The sequence below is a fragment of the Entelurus aequoreus genome, linkage group LG13 (assembly GCF_033978785.1).
Source record: "Entelurus aequoreus isolate RoL-2023_Sb linkage group LG13, RoL_Eaeq_v1.1, whole genome shotgun sequence".
NCBI lineage: Eukaryota > Metazoa > Chordata > Actinopteri > Syngnathiformes > Syngnathidae > Entelurus > Entelurus aequoreus.
In genome coordinates, this window is record NC_084743.1 from 28,176,086 (window position 1) to 28,203,842 (window position 27,757).

General features: G+C 39.6%; 1 protein-coding gene across 1 annotated transcript in view; it reads right to left on the reverse strand.

The window, feature by feature from the left end:
• LOC133663276 (low-density lipoprotein receptor-related protein 1B-like) overlaps window positions 1-27,757 on the reverse strand; it is an 872,326-nt gene that overhangs the window by 605,203 nt on the left and 239,366 nt on the right. Inside the window, 1 exon segment of the mRNA XM_062067630.1 lies at window positions 486-623. Within this exon segment, the coding sequence (XP_061923614.1) occupies window positions 486-623 (138 nt within the window).

The following is a 27,757-nucleotide window of genomic DNA, read 5'->3' on the forward strand; positions in this document are numbered from 1 at the left end:
TACAAGTTTTCCAGTTCAAACGTTAAAGTTAAGTTAAAGTACCCATGATTGTCACACACACACTAGGTGTGGCAAAATTATTCTCTGCATTTGACCCATCACCCTTGATCACCCCCTGGGAGGTGAGGGGAGCAGTGAGCAGCAGCGGTGGCCGCGCCCGGGAATCAAGTATATTTTCTTTGCAGTCTATTCAATTGAATATAAGCTGAAAAGGATTTGCAAATCATTGCATTTTGTTTTTATTTACGATTTACACAACGTGCCAACTTCATTGGTTTTAGGTTTTGTATATCAATTGAGAACACTGATTTTTAAATACAAGTATTTTGGGTTACAAGCTCTGTCACAGAACCAATTTAACTTGTAGGCTATGGTACCGCTAAACTAACAAATGCTAATATTAATGATCCTGATTAAAATCACACTTTACAGTCCAAAGAGATGAGCATGATCTGATGTCAACATGATTCTTTAGCTTCACTTACCTCGACAGTGAACTCCTTCATCATAGCCATCGTCACAGTCCTTTGCCCCATTGCAGAGTTTGTTGAAATGAATGCATTTTTTAGTCCCGATACACTGTATGTGATTTAGCGGACATCTGATCACCATCTCTCGTACACCTGGAAAAAAAAAAACAACAACAGTTAATCATCCATCCATACATCCTTTTTTCTACCGCTTGACCCTTTCGGGGTCGCGTGGGGTGCTGGAGCCTATCTCAGCTGCATTCGGGCGGAAGGCGGGGTACACCCTGGACAAGTCGCTGTACAGCACCAAATTGAGCACTTGAGCCCTTTTTTTTTCCCAAACAATGAATTTCTGGAAATGTGAAAATAAAATGTCCAAAGTAATTCTGAATATTTGTATTGTTAATTGTCTCAGCTCATTCTCATATTGAAAAACGGGAAAAATTTTGTGTTTTTACTTCGAATATATTACATAATACATTAGACTGCTTTCATCTGTAATGATGGCAACATCAGGTGCTTTAAAAAGAAATAGGGAAAATAAGAATACAAATATGTGACTATAACACAGGGGCATTGTGGAGAATGCATATATGTTTAAGAGTTATTTATTGATTCATAGTCATGTTTATTTTTCCATGTACAGTATACTCTGTATACCAGTTTTCTTTGTCTACAGAGGTCTGTGTAGTGGTTTAGGCATTGGAATGTGAGAAGGATGCATCCCCCTCCTTATCTTATCAGTGTTGAGGAAGGGGGAGGCATTCCTTTTTGGGGGGACTGCTTCCCGATTCAAGTAGTTTCTTTCCGTTTGAATGTTAGACCAATTCGAGAAGCGTATTGGTCTGGGCTGGTCTCCTGAAGCTTCAGTAAAACTTGTTAATATTCCTATTCTGTCTTGATGGTCCTTCTTACTCTGCATATATGTCATCTGAAAGAATTCGGGATTGACCAGTGACTTTAATTCCCTGAGAGGGAATACTGGGCAGATGCAACAGTATCTAACTCGTTTTCATGAGGGCTACATCAGAGTTATGGCTGTGCTACTTATAACAGTAAATATGTATGAATAAAAATGGATACTTGACTCATAATATTACACAACTACCTCTGCATTTGTACCGGTATATACTTTTGTATGTACAAATAAAAAAAAAAGAAATCATTAGGTCAGGGTGACAAGCAGATATTTAAGTACCGTACTTTCCGGACTATAGAGCGCACCGGGATACAAGCTGCACCCACTATTTTCATTTTCTTCCATATGCTAGCCGCACTGGACTATAAGCCACAGATATATACGTTGCAAAATGAATTATTTACACAGAAAAAAATTGTAAATGTTTATTTGCATACCTTAATTGTTTTCAAACGGTGTCCGTAACACGGCAGTAAAACGGCTGATCAAACAAAACAGAAATCATTGTCATGGACCGCTACCTCCCCAATCAGCTAAACAGACTCAATAACTCCACGGCAACGGCTTGGTGAATTTACTGTGGAATTTGTGAAACAAAAACAATACAAAAAAGAATGCCATTGCAAGTTAACAATACCAACACGGACACTTGTTAGCATATTAACTAATGTTAACGACGCTAGCATCATTATATTACGATAGCACGTACAAATATGCATGAAAACACTCCTACAGACATCATACAAGGGGTGGTTTAGTAAGTATAAACAGTTTTAGTTATACTGTAACACTTATAAACATTGCTTGGAGTGATGAATTAAGAATCCATATGAGTAGAAATGCTATGGACGGATAGAAGACTAAACTAAAATCTGGTTAAAAAGAAAAAAAAGAAAAAAATTCTAAATAAAAAAAACATGCAGTTGCATGCAGTACCTGCATTGTTTCTGTTAACGTTGAAAGAACAAATACATTTTGCCCAAAGTGTGACTTTATTTTCGGCTTCAGCTTGTTGTTGTTTTTTGACCTTGTCATATTTTGAAATTTAAATAAATTAATTTTAAATGAGTTAAAAGTATAACACTAACAACTATTTATTTTGTCAACTGTAACACAAAAGCTTAGATAAGCTTAGATTTTTTTCAAATTGTTTAGCATATACTGACGTACTAAAACACGTGCAAACCTGACAGCACTCGCAAAGCTGATCCACTCAACGTGTGCAAAGTGGATTACGTCTGTTAAGTGAGCAGAATGAGGCATGCAATCCAATTTGCGTCTCTGTCTTAATTAATATGCAAAATATATGCTGATCATAAAATTGACCACAATACTGGGAGAAGAAGATGCAAATGTAATTATTTAGCACGTGCAATGTGATTTATCAACACTTTTCACTATTTCGCGTTTTATCTGGCACACGTATGAGGGATGTGCAAACTGACAGTTCCACACACGGCTGCAGGATCGATGCTCGTGCTGCACAGACAGACGATGGACAGACTAGAACCCTCCGTCCTACATGTGTGTGTGTGTGTCAACACTTTGGACGGTCAGAAATAAAAAAATATTAGACATAATCTATTCAGCTACTTTATTTTATAATTTTATAGCTGCTCGAAGGGCTGATACATACATATGCAACTATATGGACAAATGAATGCATGGCTGAGTACAGAGGGGACATGTGAGTAAACACTATCACAGGCGCCATCTGCACAAGGAGGTCATCAGACCATGGCCAACAGGACGCTGACACAAAAGCGCCCCCACAAGCATGGCCGATAACCCCTGAGGCAGATGGCTCATCTGAGGATTGTTGGCAAATAAAAATAATAAAACTTATAAAATAGTAAGAACCATGAGTAGAGATAAATAATGAAATAGAAGTAAGGCATACACTATATTACCATACCATACCAACTTTATTTATAAAGCCCTTTAAAAACAAGCACAGTTGAAAAACAAAGGGCTGTACACCACTAAGAAATAGGGGCAAAGGACAGACTAAAAAATAACATTTAAAACAGAAATAAAAATACACATTGAAAAGGCAAATGCAAATTACCCTAAGAACAATTTGTCAGATAAAAAACAGTTTAAAAGTTAAAAACAGTTACAAAAGTTAAAAGCTAAAAACAGTTTAAAAACAGTTTAAAGTCTCATGCTGGGTTAAAAGCCAGTGAATAAAAATGGGTTTTAAGAAGGGTCTTAAAAATAGTCAAAGAAAGGGCCCGTCTCACATGGAGAGGGAGATTGTTCCAGAGTTTGGGACCCGCAACTGAGCTTGCGCTTTGTTTTGGGTACCTCCAGGATCAGTTGATCAGCTGACCTGAGGGACCGGGTGGGGGCATAGAGGTGGAGCAGCTCAGAGAGGTATGGTGGGGCAAGACCACGTAAGGATTTAAAAACGAGTAAGACAATTTTAAAATGGACTCTAAAAGACACAGGCAGCCAGTGAAGGGAGGCTAAAACAGGAGTAATGTGCTCTCTTTTTCTTGTGTTTGTTAAAAGTCGGGCAGCTGCATTTTGGACCAGCTGCAGACGTGAGAGGGAGGATTGACTAATTCCAAAATACAAAGAGTTACAGTAATCCAGCCGAGATGTGATGAAGGCATGGATTACTGTCTCTAACTGTTGCCTAGAAAGAAGGTTTTCAACCTTGGCCAGCTGACGTAAATAAAAAAAGCTGGCTTTCACCACTGTGCCAATCTGACGGTCCAATTTAAAATCACTGTCAATACGAAAGCCCAGGTTGGTGATCATGGGCTTAACGTGCGAAGCCAAGGGGCCAAAGTCAACAGGGGGGAGCTCACAGGTACCACTAGGTCCAAACACTATTACTTATGTCTTCTTTTCATTGAAATCTAAGAAGTTTAGGGCCATCCAGGCCTTGATATCATTAAGACAAGCAACTAGTGGCTGCATTGAAGAGGCATGATTTCTCTTTAACGGAAAATACATTTGTGTGTCATCGGCATAACAATGGAAAGAAATATCATGCTTTTTCAGGATTGAGCCCAGGGGAAGTAAATTTAAAAAAAAAGAAGTGGTCCTAAAACTGAGCCCTGTGGGACCCCACATGTCAAGGGAGCAACAGAGGATTCAGAACCAGCAAAATTTGCAGAGAAGGTCCTGTTAGTCAAATATGACTTCAGCCAACTCAAAGCAGTACCACAAATGCCCACTTGATGCTGTAGGCGGCTAATTAAAATATTATGGTCCACCATATCAAATGCTGCTGTTAGATCCATATTGCCAAACTTATTTGGCCACCCATCCAAATGATGAGAATCAGGTGTCCTAATCACTTGGCCCGGTGTATAAAACTAAGTACTTAGGCATGGAGACTGTTTCTACAAACATTTGTGAAAGAATGGGCCGTTCTCAAGGATTTTTAGCATGGAACTGTCATAGGATGCCACCTGTGCAACAAATCCAGTCGTGACATTTCCTCGCTCCTAAATATTCCAAAGTCAACTTTATTATAAGAAAAGTGAAGAGTTTGGGAACAACAGCAAGTCAGCCACCAAGTGGTAGGCCACGTAAACTGACAGAGAGGGGTCAGCGGATGCTGAAGCGCATAGTGCAAATATTTTCTGCACAGTCAGTTGCTACAGAGCTCCAAACTTCATGTGACCTTCCAATTAGCCCACGTACAGTACGCAGAGAGCTTCATGGAATGGGTTTCCATGGCCGGCCAGCTGCATCTAAGCTATACATCACCGAGTCCAATGCAAAACGTGGGATGCAGTGGTGTAAAGCACGTCGCCACTGGACTCTAGAGCAGTGGAGACGCCTTCTCTGGAGTGATGAATCTCGCGTTTCCATCTGGCAATCTGATGGGCGAGTCTGGATTTGGAGGTTGCCAGGAGAACGCTAAATTTCGGACTGTTTTGTGCCAAGTGTGAAATTTGGTGGAGGAGGAATTATGGTGTGGGGTTGTTTTTTCAGGAGTTGGGCTTGGCCCCTTAGTTCCAGTGAAAATAACTTTGAATGCTCCAGGATACGAAAACATTTTGGACAATTCCATGGGATGGCACTTCAAGCTGTATAGTGTATGAAGATTCAAAAAGCAAAAAAAAGAAGAGAAAAATAAAATGAATGTACACTAAATAAATAATAAATAAATAGAACTAAATCAAATATTGCATAACTAATAGGTTAAAAAGTAAAATACAAATGACTTTAATAAAATAATTAATATCAAGTAATATAATCAGCTGGATGTTTGAAAACATAGCAAACGCCACAGGTAGGAGCATAATAACATGAATGTGCAGTAGATGATCGAGTGTCTTCGTAATGATGCCCTGTATACACGCAACATCCTCATTTAAACTGCAAATGCAGTGTGCCCACTATTAGTACACGCTATTTTATAGATTGCAAACACCACGTGGTGTTTGGATCTTGGTAATTCAGGCACTTAATGTACAGAATGCATTAATGTGCCCCCCCCCACATTATTTAATTCTTCAGTATTAGGCCCTAGGTCAGGGGTGTCCAAACTTTTTCCACTGAGGGCTGCACATGGAAAAATTAAAGCATGTGGGGGCCATTTTGATATTTTTCATTTTCAAAACATAACAAAATATATGGATTTTTTATTTCATTTTACCTTTAGGGGTCCCGGGGACCATAAAGGGTCTCAGTCATTAAAATTTTAAAAATAAGTCAAATTATTATTTTTTATTTAACGCTTACAGTTAATCTCTATATCAACTTCAAGTTCATATAAAGTAATAAAAAGAAAATGTTTTATGGCTTTTCTGTCAAAAACAACTTAGTTTTTTATAGTAAAACTGAAATGTGCAGTATTTAGTAATTAGAGCCCTAAAAGATCAATAATGCAGGACACCATTGATTTTAATTCTCTAATATTTTTGAGTAATCACAGTGAAAAGTTAAATAAAATCCCACTAAATATATTTGAGATCCAAAAGGTCTTCCACTCATAAAGTGATACATTTTTATTATTATTTTTTTTTAAATTTTCACACTTAAATTACAAGATCAACTTCAGATATACAGTATCTGTCGATTTTACGTTTGAACTATTATTTTGTTTGTTTTATGCTCTTTTGTCAAATAAAACTTTGATGTTTTTATATGGCATCTACACAATATATGCAATATTTAAAGTGAAATATTTGAAGTAACTGGAGCCTTAAAAATAATTCATTATAACATGGATTTTTTTGTCATTATTTTTTTTTTTGGAGCAATGGCAAAAAAAGGAAAAAAGAAAGACAAAATAAAAATAAAAAGCAGCCTGCATGGCAGCTTTGTGTCAACTTTTTATCGTTAGATTTTACCTAATTCCACTTTTTTGAATGTTCTTTGTTTATTTTTGCAATAGCATTTCCAGAATGTGTGGCGGGCCGGTAAACAATTAGCTGCGGGCCGCAAATGGCCCCCGGGCCGCACTTTGGACACCCCTGCCCTAGGTGGAAAAAGTTTGAACACCCCTGAATTTTAGTAAGGCATTCCAGGGGCCACATAAAGCCTTGAGTGTGACAGCTGTCTTATAACAATAATTAAACATAATACATGGTTCTGCTTGTGTTGGTTTAAAACAGTTATAAACGGTTTTGCACATCATACTAAGACTAACATTTGAATTTTTGCAGGGAAACAATAATGTTGTGTTTGTTTTGGATGCTCCTCTTCGCAGGAGATAAAAACAACCAAAGCGATGCAAATGCATTTGAACTTCACAGCATTGCTCACTGCACACCGCAGATGTTTGCAAACACACATGAAGTGCCTTCAAACCCAAAAATGAAAAAATTAAAAAATAAACTGCTGCCAGTCAGCCGAATGACAGAAAGCAGCTGTTTAAGGATTCATGAGGCACACAGGTGACCCTCACTTATGCAGGAGTGCATAAAACACAGCTGACCATTTCACCAGCAAGACAAATGTTTCATCTCTACCTTAACTACACCAACACTACCATTACCAATGCACCATTGCCTCCGCTTAATGCGAAGATTTATCGCTCATGTGACGGGATCCGTAACAATCTCAGGAGTTATCCCACTCTTAAAGAGTCACATTCTAGCAGCCACCCTGGATGGCCGACGACATCATTCAAAATCATTAATTTCTATGTCAAAAGGCAATGAATACACCTCCTGTAATAAAGAGCTGTCATGCTATGCTGATTTACAACACAAAGACCAGCAGGTTTCTTCTTCCAAGTATTTGAAAATGTGTAGGGGACCTTTGCCCTTGATTATTATTTGTCTGTGTCTTCATTCATTATTCAGTCTTTGTGTAGGTAAGTCAAATGTAAATGCCCTTGTCCTTTTGGTTCATATGTCATGACTGCCAGCTTCAAAGGGGACCTACAGAATGATGTCTTGGGTCGGACAATGTTTGATATGCCATGGCGCATTCATGTGAGCGCAGCTCCGAGAGCGTGCAAGGCGTGCGCCAGACCGGCGGCAGCAAGCACACCTAGAGCTGATGATCAAACCCACCTTGATAAGCCTGCTCAATCTGCTATCCCGTGCCGGAACGTAACCTTCTGTTGGCGTACAGTAAGCAATCTACAAGCTTGATGCAATCTTGTAGATCTCTCTCTGTGTTTTTTTCCCCCCGTCCTTTTTGATTGTCTTGTGTCCACCTTGTCGATCCTACTGCAGACCCCCTTTCCCGCATTGACGTTGCTGTGTGTCTCGTCTTTCCTTGTCCACCCCTGCTTCCCGGACTGCCTCTTGGACCTCGACCTCCCACTTGGACACGGACCTCTGACCCCTCGCTATTCGCCCTGACTACCTGCCTGCCCACGGACTGCTTTCTTGCCTTGTCCCTCCTCTCATTCAACATTATGGTACCACACAACAGTTAATTCACAAGTCTCATTATTAATTATTAATTAATTATTTGGGCTGCTCCTTTTGAAGCTTGTTTTTTAAACATAGGTCACTGTTGTATCTCAAAAGGAAACATATTCTAGTTTAAGTATATCTAGAGTACACAGTACATATTTATCTTTTTGTAACTTGACTACTGTAGTAACTACTGTATTTTCCGGACTATAAGGCGCACTTAAAATATTTGTTTTCTTCTCAAAACTCGACAGTGCACCTCATAACCAGGTCCGCCTAATGTTAGGGTTACGTTTGGTAAATGGTAAATGGGTTGTACTTGTATAGCGCTTTTCTACCTTTTTTAAGGTACTCAAAGCGCTTTGACACTATTTCCACATTCACCCATTCACACACACACATTCGGTGTTTGGTTGAGCTTACCCACCTCGAAGCTATTTTATTTGGTACATGGTGTAATGATAAGTGTGACCAGTAGATGGCCGTCAAACATAAGAGATACGTGTAGGCGGCACTATGACGGGTCTCAAGTAAACAGCACCAACATTTCAAATGTTCCATTGAAAATATAGAACATTACACACGGCGCTCAAAAATCTATCAAAATGCTATAGTACGACTGTGGTAAGCTATGAAGCCACACCGCTTGAAGGATTGTCGGCGCATTAAACATATGAGTATTATTATGGTGTGTGTACAAGGTAAGACATTATCTGGCGTTTTGTTTTTGTTTGACACTTCTTCCACACCCGTCCTTGCACGCTACACCGCTACAACAAAAATGACGGGGAGAAGATGCTGCCGAAGGTGAGCCACGTAAAGCGACCGTCAGAAAGTGGCTTGAAGATGATCTGTAAAACATAATCTATGCAACATTTTGACCAAAGAACCACCATTACATGTTATGTAGACCACAAGGAAGTGATTTCAATTTAGAAAAAAAATAATAATAATATGACTCCTTTAATGCGCCCTATAATCCGGTGTGCCTTATATATAAATAAAGATAAAAAATAGACTATTAATCGGCAGTTCGCCTTGTAATCCGGTGCGCCCTATGGTCCGGAAGCTACGGTAATTGCATTATGTAAAAACCCAATGGTTATTTTCATTTAAACTGTGTACTATTTTGAATGAAACATATTTACCATCCACAGTGTGCTCAAGTATGGGAAATGACTGTGAAAAAGTACATTTGGACATTCCCTAAATGAGAGTTTTGTTCCCGCTCATGAGGGAGCACAGTATCCTAGCACACTCAACACATTTATATCCATTTGGCAAATGTGCTATTTAACGCACAGCTGTAAAGGTCTCTGACAAGCTAACCGTGTTGTCAACCTCTCTCCTCTCTTCTTGCCACATGAATTATAATCTAATGTGATAAGGGGAGGACGGAGTATGAATATTCAGTGGCTCGGATCTGTCATGCAAGGGTACACAGATGGTCTCTCAACGGTTGTTCAGGGTTGCTCTGTGGGCTTCCAAACTACTGTACTTTGAAGGATGATGGATTCAAGTCACACATACAAATACAATCACTTGGCAATTTAAACCTTCATATTTTATCTGACCTTGATTGGTGCCGTTTGTTTCCATACGACCGGTTGTGTTACAGGACATAACTGTACAAAGTAGAAATGTGAATCTTACAACAACATTCAATTCAGAATATATTCTTGATTCAACGCTGTGGAGGGAGGTGTGGCCAGCGCGCCTGCAGGAGCAAAGGTCACCGCCTCTGTCTATGGTGCGGAGGGCGAGCACCATCGGATGGGGGCGGGGAATGTGCTGACGGCGAGACACAGCTGACAGGTGTTTAGATTTCCCAGGTGGTATGTGTTAATCTAATCATCTGTTGTCTTTAACAGTGAGCGGCCGAGAGCAGGGGGGGAGAGAGGATAAGGACGTGACTGAAAAGTCACGTTCTGCGGGAGAAAGACTTTGATAAAATATATGTACATTAAAAACGTTGTTAAAAACTGCATGCTTGGTTTCTGTGCCGTGTCTACAATGGAACTGCTAGGAAGTAACTTCCACAAACACAATTCCCAATTCACAAACAATAATACTCCTTTAGTAACATTTTTTTATATATTTTTTTCTGGCACTCATTGAAGGCAGACACGTTCCCCTTCCCTCTCCTCTTCTTTTTTTTTGTTTTGTCTAGTTTTAACTTTCTTGTAGCTACTTCTTGCACTGCTCTCCAAAATCTGAACAATGGAATTGATCAAGGGTGGCATCAAGACATAGGGAGGCTTCTACAAGCTAATAATGATGCAGAGGCGATACTATCCCTACAAGTTTGCTTAATTTGGTGAAATTCCAAAAATAGCCAATTCTGCACAAGGCGTCCACTTAAAGTTTAGTGCATCTGCAAGATGTTTAAAAATATTCATCCAGTAGGCTTTCAGACAGGGACAGGACCAGAACATGTGTGTCATGTTTGCAGGAGTCGATTGACATCAAGCGCTGTGATTTTGAAGTGAATTGCAAACTGGACAACACATTGAAGACACCGTCTGCTCTGCAAGTATGATGACTTTGAGGACCAGAAATGGACAATTAGCATGAAAAGTTGAAATATGTTTTCGCTCGCTCAAACACAAACATTCTAATCTGGATTGTTTTCCCCTGGCTGCTAGCGACATGGCAAGGTCGTTACTTTGAGATTCCCCAACAGTACAGTGCGGAAAAGACGCAACAAACTTTCTGTTTCTCATGGACGTACACCGGTTTGTTGACTTTTATTGGACTGATTGGCTGTGTTATCACGTTAGCAAAAGCACCAAGGTCATAGAACAGAGTTACTCTGCAGGCTTGAACACACACACATATGCATCCACGGAAAATGCATGCCACACACACACATACACACACGTACCCCACACTCCCCACACTCCCCACGCCTTTGAAACTACACCCCATATGGTATGACAGAAAACGGAGCAGCGCCCCAGTGGCTGCCAGCTTCCAGACAGATTGGTTTGTTAGTGTTTGTGCTATTGCGCCATCTTTTAGACGTGTTGGCTCACCTCAGGTGCGGCAATGCCCTTGTCTTTAGAACTTTCGACCGGAGGTAGAAGTGACGTTCCGTCCTCGAACGTTTCTACTCATATGGATTTTTCATTCATCACTCCAAGCAACTTTTGTACGTTTTACAATATAACTAAAACTGCTCATACTTACTAAACCCTGCCGTATGTGTTGCATGTAGGAGTGTTTACATGCATGTCTGTACGTGCTATCATAATGTAATCAAGCGAGCGTCAATATGCTTAAACATGCTAGTATTATTAACATACAACGGCATTCATTTTGTATTGTTTCAGTTTCACAAATTCCACAAGACGTCACTGTGGAGTTATTGAGTCTGTTTAGTTGAATGGAGAGCTAGCTGTCACAGCTGGTGGGTCCATGACGATGACTTGTTTTGTTTGATCAGTAGTTTTAAAGCCGTGTTACAGGCACCGTTTGGAAACAATTAGGTTTGTTAATAAACATTTGCAAAATCTTTCTGTGCAAATAACTCATTTTGCGATGTATATATATGCGGCTTATAGTCCAGTGTGGCTAATATGTGGAACATTTATTATTTTCCTATTATTTAGTGCAGGGGTCCCCAAACTTTTTGACTCGGGGGCCGCATTGGGTTAAAACAATTTGGCCGGGGGCCTGGCTGTATATATATATATATATATATATATATATATATATATATATATATATATATATATATATATATATATATATATATATATATATATATATATAGTATATATACATACATACATACATACATGATTTGCCTGAGCGGCTAGGAGACACTGTGAGTAGCAAGCGGTACAAAGTGGATAAGAAAAGACAGAAAAATTTTGTTTTTTTCTTGTTTGGTTTTTTAATACTTGGGACTTCCCGCGGGCCTGATTTTGGACGCTGGGCCATAGTTTGGGGACCCCTGATTTAGTGGGTGCAGCTTGTATACCGGTGCGCTCTAGTCCGGATAATACGGCACACCGTATGTGCTTTGCCAGACGTTTTTTCCTAGTCTCTAACCACCAGTTAAAGACTAGGACTCGTTAACTAGCTCTGGCCTCCTCCATGCGGACATATATTGCTTGAAAAACGTATTTTTAAAAATGTATTCCTACACATTTTAAATCGATTAAAAATCCTAATAAATTAACATAATTCAGATATGAATACATTTTCATTGGCACCCCGAGGGCAAATCATGATCCATAAAGACGTGGTAAGTTTGGTGATGAGTCCTGACCTCAACACCATCAAACTCCTTTTGGATACATTTTGAGCAAGGCCCTCACTAATATGCTACAGCAGTGGTCCCCAACCACCGGGCCGTGGCCCGGTACCGGTCCGTGGACCGATTGGTACCGGGCCGCGGCCGCACAACAAATTAAAACATTTATTTTTTTTTTAATGTTGTTTTTTTTGTTGTTTTTTTAAATCAAATCAACATAAAAAACACAATATATACATTATATATCAATATAAATCAATACAGTCTACAGGGATACAGCCGATAAGCACATGTGATTGTATTTCTTTATGACAAAAAAAAAAAAAAAAAATATATATATATATATATATATATATATATATATATATATATATATATATATATTTTTTTTTTTTTACTAACCCCCCCCCCCCCCCCCGGTCCATTGGACAAATTTTCAAGCATTGACCGGTCCGCAAGTACAAAAAGGCTGGGGACCACTGTGCTACAGGATAATTGGCACATGGACACATTTCAAAGTTTAGGAAAAAGTGGACTATTATCACTTTAACAAATTAATCTAAATTGAAATTGGTATTGCGACTCGATACATTCTGTATATTTGTGTTATTTCTATGTAGGTGTGCAATTTTTAATAGAGTAAATCGCTACGTATATCTGCATACAAACATTGGTGAAAATCCAAGCTCTGCAGATTTGTCTCCACATTTTCACTGCCTGATCATATTGAAGATTGTTGAAGCGTACAGTTATTAGTCATTACATTTCCAAACACCACAAGCTAATTGGAACGGCGCATAGAAAAGGTGCAGCAAGGTGATGGCAATTAAACAGCATCAGTGCACATGCCCACACTGAAACTTGGAACCAAGAAGAATAGATGGAGTTAGAAGTGTATGCATGTCATCACTATGCAAGCGAATGATGTGGCAGAGAATACCAGAACAAACTGGAATAGACAAAAAAAAACAAATAGTCATGTTTGTATTCAGCAATGCTTAAAGGGGACCTATGATGAATTTTGTGTTTTCTGACTTATAAACATTACTATGTTGAATTCTCGTGTTGGACAATGCCAACGTGTCAAGTCATAAGAGTTTACGCGCAGTTTTGGATGCCTCTGTTTGCGTGGTTTTGCAGTCTGGCTCCGTCGTGACGTCATTGTAAGTAAGTAAGTAAGTAAGTACTTAGTAGGTAAGTAAGTAAGTAAGTAAGACTTCAAGTACTTGGGTTCCTGGATGAACTCCACAGAACAAGATCTTAAAGGCCTACTGAAATTAAATGTTTTTATTTAAACGGGGATAGCAGATCCATTCTATGTGTCATACTTGATCATTTCGTGATATTGCCATATTTTTGATGAAAGGATTTAGTAGAGAACATCGACGATAAAGTTTGCAACTTTTGGTCGCTGATAAAAAAAGCCTTGCCTGTATCGGAAGTAGCGTGACGTCGCAGGTTGAAGGGGCTCCTCACATTTCCCCATTGTTTACACCAGCAGCGAGAGCGATTCGGACAGAGAAAGCGACGATTACCCCATTAATTTGAGCGAGGATGAAAGATTTGTGGATGAGGAACGTGAGAGTGAAGGACTAGAGTGCAGTGCAGGACGTATCTTTTTTCGCTCTGACCATAACTTAGGTAAAAGGGCTCATTGGATTCCACACTTTCTCCTTTTTCTATTGTGGATCACGGATTTGTATTTTAATCCACCTCGGATACTATAACCTCTTGAAAATGAGAGTCGAAAACGCGAAATGGACATTCACAGTGACTTTTATCTCCACGACAATACATCGGTGAAGCACTTTAGCTACGGAGCTAACGTGATAGCATCGTGCTTAAATGCAGATAGAAACAAAAGAAATAAGCCCCTGACTGGAAGGATAGACAGAAGATCAACAATACTACTATCAGGAGACACCAAACCAAACACTGGACCTGTAACTACACGGTTAATGCTGTGACGCCTGTCGAAGCCTAGCAGTGCTGTTGCTAACGACACCATTGAAGCTAACTTAGCTACGGGACCTCGTCAGAGCTATGATAAAAACATTAGCGCTCCACCTACGCCAACCCTCATCTGCTCATCAACACCCGTGCTCACCTGCGTTCCAGTGATCGACGACGCTTCGAAGGACTTCACCCGATCATCGATGCGGTCGGCGGCTAGCGCGTCTGCTATCCAAGTCAAAGTCCTCCTGGTTGTGTTGCTGCAGCCAGCCGCTAATACACCGATCCCACCTACAGCTTTCTTCTTTGCAGTCTCCATTGTTCATTAAACAAATTGCAAAAGATTCACCAACACAGATGTCCAGAATACTGTGGAATTTTGCGATGAAAACAGAGCTGTTTGTATTGGGATACAATGTGTCCGAATATTTCCGTTTCAACCATCGACGTCACGCGCAAACGTCATCATACATAGACGTTTTCAACCGGAAGTTTTGCGGGAAATATAAAATTGCACTTTATAAGTTAACCCGGCTGTATTGGCATGTGTTGCAATATTAAGATTGCATCATTGATATATAAACTATCAGACTGCGTGGTCGGTAGTAGTGGGTTTCAGTAGGCCTTTAAGGCCAGGAAGGTACTAGCGTGGAGGGCCCTGAACGGTATGTCAAGAGTGTGGTGCTCGAATCTCCCCCAACACATAAAGCTCAGTCTATTTCATGCCACTGTGGAGTCTGTCCTCCTGTATGGCTGCGAAAGCTCTTTTTTTTGGTATTTTCCTGTAGCAGTTTCATGTCTTCCGTTGAGCGATATCTCCCGCATCTACTTTGTTTTAGCAATCCAGAATAGTTCAGTTGTTTTTATCCTTCTTTGTGGGGACATTGTTGATTGTCATGTCATGTTCGGATGTACATTGTGGACGCCGTCTTTGCTCCACAGTAAGTCTTTGCTGTCATCCAGCATTCTGTTTGTGTTTACTTTGTAGCCAGTTCAGTTTTAGTTTCGTTCTGCATAGTATTCCCTAAGCTTCAATGCCTTTTCTTAGGGGCACTCACTTTTTGTTTATGTTTAGTTTAAGCATTAGACACCTTTTTACCTGCACACTGCCTCCCGCTGTTTCCGACATTTACAAAGCAATTAGCTACCTGCTGCCACCTACTGATATGGAAGAGTATTACACAGTTACTATGCCAATCTCTAGACAGCACCGACACTCAACAACAACACATCATTTGCAGACTATAATTACTGGTTTGCAAAAAATATCTTAAAAATCTTAAACTCCATCCATCCATCCATCCATCCATTTTCTACCGCTTGTCCCTTTTGGGGTTGCGGGGGGTCGCTGCTCAATGCGGGATTTAACTGGAAGCCAACCAATGAAGACTGGATAAAACGGGAGTGATATGGGCTGTTCTGGGTGCACCGGTCAAAAGTCTGGCAGTCGCATTTTGTACAGTCTGAAGTCTCTTTAGCGTTGACTTGTTGAAAAGAGTGAAAAGAGAATTGCGATAGTCAATACGAGAGTAAATTAACGTGTGAATGATCATTTCGAGATCCAATTTTGACAACAAATGTAATTTTAGAAATATTTTGGAGATGATAAAAACTGTTTTTGGTGATTGTGAGGTAGCCAAGGTATTCAAGCACACTGCTTGAGATTCAAGATTTAGTTTATTTGAAATACCAGTAGAATGGAAAAACAAGTTGACTTTGTAGACTTAATTGTGTTTCATTGTATCCATTAAAGGGGAACTGCACTTTTGTTGGAATTTTGCCTATCGTTCACAATCATTATGAAAGACATGACGACAGATGGATTTTAAAAAATGTTTTGTAATGATGAAATAAACGTAAATAAAAGTTTGCTTACAGCGGAGCCAATGGGAGGACCTCTATTCCGCCCATAAAATCTGATAACCATTCAAACTTGGTTAATATTCAATACTCCATTTACATTTTCTGACTTGAATATTAATTAAGTATAAGTGATGTTGTTACTATAAGCGCTTACGCAGACAAACTATTTATAGCGCCACCGTAATCACTTTGTATGTGCCTATGTTTATATCATCGAGTGGTCTGCTGTTTTGTAGCTTCTTTGCTCCCTGTAAGTTTATTTTAGATCATACATCATGCCTCTCACCTGAAAAGTAGATGGCTGAAGATATACACTGACAAGTTGGTACACTTTGACAGCCATTTAGGACCTGGAACTGGCAAGAAAGACACAAAAAGCGCTTGTCTGCCCACCCCTCCCCTTTCTTCGTGAGGAGTCATTCTTTATCTAAATGGGAATATATGAACATCCTAGCAGTCGGCATCCTAATGACAGCAGACAGTGTACACTAAGTGATGTTTTATTATGTCTGTTGGCTCTCATGAAGTCTGCAGTGAGTAATAATCAGTCATGAAGAAAAAAAAAGCAAACATTATGATGCATTTTTAAAATTAATGTGCCACGTATGCTTAAAATGATCAAAATACGTAAATATTAAATGTTATTATGAATGTGGCCATTACTTATATACTTACATCATGTATATAAAACCCTAATGGAGGTGTTTGAATGTTTTTTTGGAGGGCTTTATTGGCAGAATTGAACGGCTCCCATAGGCTCCATTGTAAGCACACTTTTGATGGCATTTATTTATTATTTAGAACATCCATCGTCATATCATGATTGTGAACGATAGGCAAAAAATCCAAAAACAGTGCAGTTCTCCTTAAAACTACATCAATTGGCATTTACAATCCGCAAAGTATGTGAAAATACCGTCTAAATGCCACCAATTCAGTCGGCCATTTTGAATATCACACTTTCCGTAGATTCTGCATCACAGTAGTAACAATTGTGCACTCTGAGGAAGGAAGGAATCTATATGTCTTAAACATGCATGTATATTCATTAAAACACCTTTAACATGTGAAAAAAAACGGCAAAATAAATAAATATAAATTATATACGGTATATATAAATGTATGTATATATATATATATATATATATATATATATATATATATATATATATATATATATATATATATATATATATATATATATATATATATATATATATATATATATATATATGATATGTGTGTGTATGTATATGTATATATGAGGTAGATCACCTCGACTTGGTCATTTAAAAAGTAGCTCGCCTGCTGAAAAAGTGTGGCCACCCCTGGCTTACATGAACTCAACATCAAATTTGAGGAAGCACATCGCGGTAAGTAACATTAGAAGATATTTTGGCTGTCACTGTACGCTGATGTTATCTTCCCTGCTATGAATCACAGTCAAATGTACATCGTGTGGGGACATTTATTAACGCACTGCAGACTCACAGACACACACACACACACACACACACACACACATACGCATGCATGGAAACACCAATCAGAAGTGCACAGTGTGTTTACCATGAATTGATTAACGTTGAGAAACTTATTGGGGTGTTACCATTTAGTGGTCAATTGTACGGAATATGTACTGTACTGTGCAATCTACTAATACAAGTTTCAATCAATCAATCAATCAATGCCTACTGACTCTATGGTGCTGTTAAGTTATTGTGGCTCAATTTGCCTTAATTTTTTTTTATTTTAATTTATTATTATTTAATATATATTATTGTGCCAGCAATCGGAGGGTTGCTGGTTACTGGGGTTCAATCCCCACCTTCTACCATCCTAGTCACGTCCGTTGTGTCCTTGGGCAAGACACTTCACCCTTGCTCCTGATGGGTGCTGGTTAGCGCCTTGCATGGCAGCTCCTGCCATCAGTGTGTGAATGTGTGTGTGAATGGGTGAATGTGGAAATACTGTCAAAGCGCTTTGAGTACCTTGAAGGTAGAAAAGCGCTATACAAGTAAAACCCATTTATAATTATCATTTATTGTTTTAGTTGCTTAAGAGATATTCCTGGCTCTGAATTTGCTCATTGCTATTTTTATGTTTTTGTGCATTATTTGTTGCCGTCATCCTTAAACGAACAGGTTACTCATCAGTTACTCAGTACTTGAGTAGTTTTTTCACAACATACTTTTTACTTTTACTCAAGTAAATATTTGGTTGACGACTACTTACTTTTACTTGAGTAATACATCTCTAAAGTAACAGTAGTCTTACTTGAGTACAATTTCTGGCTACTCTACCCACCTCTCGCCGTGACCTTAAAATGAACCAAATATGAATGAAATTGTTATTATAAGCGCTAACGCAGACGGCCTATTTTAATGCCGCGTTAATAGCAGTGAGCTAACTACTAGCTTACACTAATCTGGCGGCTGTTTGCGCTCCGTCTCAAACTTAGTAAAAGTAAATTCTAGATTGTAATTCATGTATCTCTCACCCGGTAGTAGACAAATGTGGCTATGTACTAAGAGGCTGGTCGACTTTGACATCCTGATGGTGAAAAAGACATGAGTTGCTGCAACTTTTTTTTAATCCTTTGTGAGTATTGCGATTGAATCTTCTTCTAAATGGGATTATCGGTCGGCATCCCAGCGAGAGTGGAAATATTACAGCAAGTGTTTGTTTTATTATGGTTTAGTATACTTCGTTTGTATGTTCAGCACCTAGCAATGCTGTTGATGCTATAGTGTTACAATAAAGCTGTCAGAATAATTGTATCTAAGTTATCACAAAACTTTGTGTTGCCCTGAGTTCCCGGCGAGAAGACAAAAGCTGTCGTTGATCCTACCAAGAAGAAGGCTTGTAAAACTCCACTGTGTAGGATGGGAAGCAACATGAAGGTGTTCTGTTTCTTTCATGTATTGTAATCTATCAATCAATCAATCAATGTTTATTTATATAGCCCTAAATCACAAGTGTCTCAAAGGTCTACATAAATATATTGTCTTGACCCGATAACTACAAAGCGGAGAGGAAGCAGGACCAGACTCCCCTCCAGGCGACCTTTTCTTTGAACTGTTTTACGACATTTTCTTTGAACTGTTTTGTAACCAAAGGCAACACTGTTTACGACCCCCCTCCCTTAGAAACAGCTGTTGCCATGTAATCAGGGAAAGTCCAAATAGAAGAGGAGGTGCACAATCTTTCATCAGAGTGTGGTGAGACTGTGCAATGGTACAGCCCAGACATTTCTCCTCAACTGAGCCAAATTTAATTAAGTCTCTGTTTGATTCCTTGCTTCTTGTCTTGTTTAATAGATGTCATCAGTGCTTGAACCTGACAAAAGATGCATCCGTTTAGCACTCGGATTCTAAATATTATTGCTCATCCTCTTTGTGTTCGGGCTCAACATTATAAGGTCCTGGATCATACATTTTTCCAAAGTATTAGTTGTTGGCTCGCACAAAGTCTGCTTGAATAGCATTGTAGTTGATGGGCAAGGAATCTGTGGTTGCTAACGCTACGTCACGGATCACGTGACTGGCTTGCTCATTAACTCTCAAAATGGCTCAGGAATCTCTGTGAGATTGATACTGTTTTGATCATATCTATTTATTCGCAAACTTTGGAAGTCGTTTGGGCTCATAAATCAGATGATAATAGCTTTAATATTAAGGCAGCTTGTTTTTCCAATCTACTGGTACTTTAAAAAGGGACAATACATATTAATGCACATTTGACGTATAAATATGTGAGATTATAGCCAATGGCTAATTTACATCTCCAGTCCCCTGGCAAGTTGATGTTAAATTGAAGACAATAAGGCCATGAAAAAACACAACTAAAGTAGGGTTCAGTATTATTTTCATATAATATTGGTATGTCTAAAGTAACACAAATGTATGACGTTTTTGTTTTTGCATATTCTGAGTGTGTACAGCACAAGTACCTAATGTTGTGACCGAGTGAATCTATATAATGTTTATGAATTGTATTTCCGACCATGCCTAGAAAAAGTACATAGCCTTGACTACTTCAAGATATATATTTTAACAGTGTACATTTTCCAAAAGATAAATGATTATACTTTTGGAGAGGGTGGGCAGGGTTTCAATTGCAATCTGGGAATGCCTGTACGCAACAGTCATGCCAAAGCATATCCATTACATATTAACAAAGAAGTGTTTCAAATGTACATTAAAATCATCATAGTTCCCCTTTAATGGGTCTAAAACATTTATGATACAAACTGCAGTGCCTTCTTTATGGTTTAAAAAATATACTGTATTAGTAGGCTCTAATTCACATCAACAAAAGTTTCCTCATAGTACCTTTGAGAGGAGGGAGGACAATCCCCTGGCAGATGAAAACGAGATGCATTTGCCGTGTACATCAATATTTGATATTATTAATATCACAACCAATCATTTCAGTAAAATGTTCCAATCTCATAAAAAAATACTGCACATGCATTTATTTTCGGCACTGCAACGAGCAAAGCCACAAGTTGTTATAAATGTATTGCTAACATGCCTCTGATGGAAAACAAATCACCTCCTCTTTGCAGCCAGGAGAACAGGATTTGGATGTTAAATGAGGGGAATTGATTTTTGGCTGTAGTGGATGAGCCTTCCAAAACAATGTGACGTCTCAGAATATGAGAAACAGTTATTTCGCTATGAAGTGTTATATTTTAACTTGAAAAAAAACAAAAAATAACCCAATCTGGATTTGGCGTTAATTAGTTTTTTTATAGGAGAACGATATGTATGTAATAAAGCAGTAATTCTCAAACTGTGGTACACGGACTTCATCCAGTGGTAGGCAAAATAATCACTTATTTAAAGTACAATGGTTTACTTTCTTATATTCACACACAGTGTTACTGTTCAAACTGTGTGTAATGTTACAGTGGCCAAAAAATAACAAATACACTTTTTAAATAAAACATTAAATGAATACTTAGGTCTACTACGCTACTGCGGTTTAATGTTGGTCATTATGGTAGTACTTGGAGACAATGTTCCCTCTAAGGTGCGCGCCTGTGCAATTGCGCACTGCTCAAGCGTCCTCTGTGCACGGCAAATTTATGCCACGCACAAAATCAAATAAAAAAATAAGCGCATAACAATTTTCGACACGACACGGACACGACAGAGAAAACAGTTTTCGTCATCATTGTTCAAATATTGTAACGTCTGTCAAGACGCTTTGAGGACATGAATTCCATCGATCACTTTACTGAGCAAAACTCTTTACTGTCGGCCATAAACACATCACCAAAACATTAGTAAAAAAAAATATATCTGGCAAAAAGTGGTCATTTTCTGCAGTACAAACCAGACCAAAACCAACTTTGTTATATCAACAGCAGCCGCTCGCTCTTTCTCAATTGCGCCAACACATATGGCACTTAGCCAGTGATGCGTTTACAGCCACACAAAAAGTCGGACAACTCCAACACCACACATAAAGTGTCATTCCAGGTCGTTACACTATGATTTATCAATCAAATGTGTGCTTATTCTAGTGTCATTTATTAGGAATCTTAATTTATAAATATGTATCATGAAATGCTGTTAGTATATTAAATAAATACTAATAAAAATATATTTTTTACAAACAGGAAGTTGCAGGAATGTACACATGATCCCTCGCTTACATCTCATTGTGCAACATGTAAATGTTTTATTGGGAACTAAATGCAATGTCTGAAAGGGGTACAAATTATTTCCAAAGCAGGACCTCCACCCAGACAAACAATACAAGTACACAGTTCATGAAAAACAATATTTTTTTGTTATTGTCATTGTAAGTGGGCCTAAACACTTATAATAGAAAATAACCTCATGGAAATGACTGCTGTCATTTGATTATAATAATAAGAGAATGTTGTCTGTCTATCTGTGTTGGCCCTGTGATGAGGTGGGGACTTGTCCAGGGTGTACCCCGCCTTCCGTCTGAATGCAGCTGAGATAGGCTCCAGCACCCCCCGCGACCCCGAAAGGGACAAGCGGTAGAAAATGGATGGAGATATAACTTGTTATTTAGTCAGGTTTGGGACAGGTGTGATGCTGGTGTAGCCAGAGTGTGCACGTCTGATGTTGCTCACATGGGTTTTTGCGTTTGCTCACACATGAAAAATTAGAGGGAACATTGCTTGGAGAGCAAAGTGTTTTCTGAGGTGATAGTTGGTGGAAAAAAGTTTGAGAACCACTGTATTGAAGCTGTACAGTCATAACAATGAAGACATACAATGAAATAACAGCAGGACCTCTGTCAGATAAGAGTGCAGCTGTACCTGGTTTTCATACGCAGACTTGCTTTTACTATTGCATGATCAAACACACTTTAGTGACACATCCTTTTTTTTTTTAGCACGACTGCAAAAAACCCACCACAGCCAAATGGAATACAGTCATCAATGTCAACAAGCTCCAATTCAATGAACACACAACACTCCTATGGTCCGTCTGGCTGAACAGTCAATGCTAAAATGACTCTTACTTGCGGTGTTGTATTTGCGTAAAGACGTCTCGCACATGCCCACGATTGCATCAGGTGATGAACACAAAGTCATGTGAGCCAAATACTGCTACTTGTTACGGACTTGGATATAAGAAAATCCAGCACTTTGATAAAGAACGAGTGAAACACTATTAAACTTAAGAAGTAAGTTGATGCAGAATACGGAGGACATGCAAACTCCACAAAAAGATGTCCCGACAGATTCAAACCGGGATCTCCGGACTGTGAAGCAGACGTGCTAACCAACAGTCCACCGTGCGGCTTAACACTGCACACAATAATGTATTTATTAGGGGGTTTTACCACAATGTCCCACTATTTTACCAGTGTGAGGAGCAGCAAATGATCTTGGATGATGACGTCTACCAGGCACTTCTAAATGCACCATGTATGCAGCTAGAGCTTTAACCTTGCCAGGTTAATACCTGCTCAGTGGCCTCGTGGTTAGAGTGTCCGCCCTGAGATCGGTAGGTCGTGAGTTCAAACCCCGGCCGAGTCATACCAAAGACTATCAAAATGGGACCCATTACCTCTGTGCTTGGCACTCAGCATCAAGGGTTGGAATTGGGGGTTAAATCACCAACATGATTCCCGGACGCGGCAACTGCTGCTGCTCCCCTCACCTCCCAGGGGATAAACAAGGGGATGGGTCAAATGCAGAGGTTAATTTCACCACACCTAGTGAGTGAATGACAGTCATTGGTACTTTGACTTTAACAGTGTATCACGTCAGGCAGTCTTTGGAGTTGTAGGACAGACATTTTAAGCAAATATCATACATCTTGCTACCAGTTTTTTTTTCTATAGTCCATCATTGCATTTTAAAGGAGCTCTATTGTGCAAAACCATGCACCCATTTTATTCAGCTTATCCAAGGTCGGGTCGAGGGGGCAGCAGCGTAAGCAGAGAAGATCAGACTTCCCTCTCCCCAACCATTTTGTCCAGCTCCTCCCGGGGGATCCCGAGGCGTTCCCAGAACAGCCGGGAGACTTAGTCTTCTCAATCTGCCCTGGGTCTTTCCCGGGGCCTCATACTGGTCGGATGTGCCCTAAAGACCTCCCCAGGGAAGCGTCCGGGTGGCATCCTGACCAGATGCCCGAACCACGTCATCTGGTTTGTCTCGATATGGAGGAGGAGCTGCTTTACTTTGAGCTGCTCCTGAATGACAGAGCTTCTCACCCTATCTCTAAGGGAGAGTGCCGCCACCCGACGGAGGAAACTCATGTTGTTGCTTGTACCCGTGATATTGTCCTTTCAGTCATAATCCAAAGCTCATGATTATAGGTGAGGATGGGAACATAGATCGACCGGTAAATTGAGAGCTTTGCCTTCCGTCTTGACCACAACGGATCGATACAATCTCTGCATTACTGAAGACGCCACACCGATCCGCCTGTCGATCTCACGATCCACTCTTCCCTCACTCGAGAACAAGACTCCGAAGTATTTGAACTCCTACACTTGGGGAAAGATCTCTTCCCCAACCCGGAAATGGGACTCAACCCTTTTCCGGGCGAGAACCATGGACTCGGACTTGGAGTTGTTGATTCTCATCCCAGTTGCTTCACACTCGGCTGCGAACCGGTCCAGTGATAGCTGAAGATCCTAGCCAGATGAAGTCATCAGGACTACATCATCTGCAAAAAGCAGAAACCCTAATCCTGCAGTCACCAAACTGGATCCCTAAAACACCCTGACTGTCCATAGAAGTTATGAACAGAATCGGTGACAAGGCAGCCTTGGCAAAGTCCAACCCTCATTGAAAACAGTTCCGAGTTACTGCCGGAAATGTGAACCAAGCTCTGACACCGATCATACAGATAGCGGACCACCACAATCAGACAGTCCGATACCCCATACTCTCTGAGCACTCCCCACAGGACTTCCCGAGGGACACGGTCGAATGCCTTTTCCAAGTCCACAAAGCACATGTAGACTGGTTGGGCAAACTCCCATGCACCCTCAAGGACCCTGCCGAGAGTATAGGACGGAAACCACACTACTCCTCCTGAATCCGATATTCGACTATCCGGCGTAGCCTTCTCTCTAGTACACCTGAATAAACCTTACCGGGAAGGCTAAGGAGTGTGATCCACGATAGCTAGAACACACCATGCGGTTCCCCTTCTTAAAGAGAGGAACCACCTCCCCGGTCTGCCAATCCAAAAGGTACTTCCCCCAATGTCCACGCAATGTTGCAGAGTCTTGTCAACCAAGACAGCCCCACAGTAGCCAGAGTCTTAAGGAACTCTGGGCGGCTCTCATCCACTTTCTGCAAAAACACCTTTCTTAACTATTGGTACCTGCTGTTGTGATTTTGGGATCTGTCAGGAACATTTGAAATCAAACCGTGGAGTCATTGTAGAGATATTTCTAAAACAACCTTCATACTTTAACACATGCATCCTTCGCTGTTGCCATTTCTTATACAAAGTAGCATATAGTTGCAACTTATATCTGTCAGTAGACTTGCTATAGAAGTGCTAAAAACTACAGTACAACATGGCTGACGGGGAGAAGACATAGTGGAAGTGGAGGGATGTTAATAAGATTGTCCCACAAGAAGAGACAGTCACAAAGCGGCTTGAAAACGGTCTGTAAAACATAATCCATGCAAAATGTTGACCAATTACCATCACATGTTATGTAGACCAGTGGTCCCCAACCACCGGTCCGGGGACCGGTACCGGTCCGTGACGCATTTGCTACCGGGCCGCGCAGAAACATTTTCTCCAACTTAACTTTGGCCTGTCCCACTAAACCAGAGGTGTCCAAACATTTTCCAGCGAGGGCCACATAGAGAAACATTTAAGGATGAGAGGGCCACTTTTATACATTTTGTATGTGAACAATACTCAAACCAAAACAATGTAGGTGAACATATGCTAGCATTTGAAAAACACTTATATATCTTAGCTTTGTGTTATAGATAACAAAGCAATAAAATAATTCACAATTATTTTATTAATTATTTTATTTGTATTTATGTAAACTGTGCTCGAAAGTAAGCCTGTATTTAATAATATTAATATTATACCGTCAACTGAAACACTTTTGAGAGCTTTAGTACACTCAAAAACATATGTCTCACAAATAATTTGTACACTTTTTCATCATGACCAGGACACACGGAAATCATCAAAGACCTTATACAGTAAGTGTCAGAATAAATGTATCTAAGTTATCACAAAACTTTGTGTTGCCATGAGTTCCCGGCGAGCAGACAAAAGCTGTCTTTGACCCTACCAAGAAGAAGGCTTGTAAAAATCCACTGTATAGGATGGGAAGCAACATGAAGGTGTTCTGTTTCTTTGATGTATTGTAATGAACAGAAGGATAATGTCTTGACCCAAGAACTACAAAGTGGAGAGGAAGCAGGGCCAGACTCCCTTCCAGGCGACATTTTCTTTGACTGTTGTAATCAAAGGTGATGGCTGTTTACGACCCCCCTCCCTTAGAAACAGCTGTTGCCATGTAATCAGGGAAAGTCCAAATAAAAGAGTAGGCGTACAATCTTTCGTCAGAGCGTGTTGGGAGACTTCACAAAGAGTACAGCCCAGACGTTTCGCCTCAATTGAGCCAAATTTAATTCTGTCTCTGTTTAATTCATTGCTTCTTGTCTTGTTTAATAGATATCATCAGTGTTTAAACCTGACAGTAAGACACTCTGGTTGTCGGCCATTTTGGTTTTCAGGGCCCATTTTTGGGGCATTTGGTCCCGTTTAATTTTTCATAGTTTTTTGTTCTAATTTGGGACCTGTTTAGTTTGTCTATAGAATGTGTTGCGGGCCAATAAAAACCGAGCTGCGGGCCGCAAATGGCCCCGGGCCGCACGTTGGACACCCCTGCACTAAACACACCAATAACTTGTTATTATTATTATTATTATTATTGTTATTATTATTATTATTATTATTATTATTATTATTATTATTATTATTATTATTATTATTATATTACAACTCCTGATAGGAAGTCACTATTTGTTATAGTGCATTAATCCACATTAATGAACATATAAAATGTTAATGTGCCAGATTGTAGCCAAAGGCTAATTTCCATCTACAGGGTCATTGTGTAGAGCAAGGGTTCTTAATCTGTTTGACCTCAGGACCCACCTTTTCCACTACAGAGGGACCCGGGGACCACTCCAATATTAACACTGAATTAGTAATCTTACTCTTGATTTGGATCATATTCAATCAAATTAAATATATCCCCTACTTACAGTTTAATGCCTTTGTAAAATGATATAAAAGCATGTGTTAATCACAAACATTATATTATTAATTTAACAAATAAACCTTAGGCTTAGGTCAGGCTGATTAGAACAAAATAAATGTACATACAATATGCATTATGTTGTGCTACAATAAATTAATAATAAATATGTTCCTGAACTAAACTGTCAGTAAAATTAAGTGCAAATTAAAATATAGCTACACCGCACCACTTTGGTCGTATTTTTTGCGCTTCAGAAATATCTCTATGACATTAGCGCCATACTTCTTCTGTTTGTTTTATATTGTCATTACTGCCACAAGTGGTGGAAAAGAGTTTTACAACTAAGTACCGCTGCGGCTTATCCGAACCACAGCTGAAAAACTCATATATTACATTATAGGGGGCGCTAAGAAACACTGGTATATAGTAACTGCCATCAACGTGCCGGGACCATCTCTTCGCAAAGAAACACACCCAGGGCTCCCAATACTTCAGCGTTATAGTGAGTTGATTTTTCATGCTCATTTTATTTGCTGTTTTCTTCTGCCAAACGTGGAAAGCCGGTCCTGGAAAATAATGCATACATTAAACTGGTCCCTGGTGGAAAAAAGGTTGGGGACCCCTGATGTAGACCACAAGGAAGTGTTTAAAATGTAGAAACAATCATAATGACCCCTTTTTAGAGTTATGTGCCACA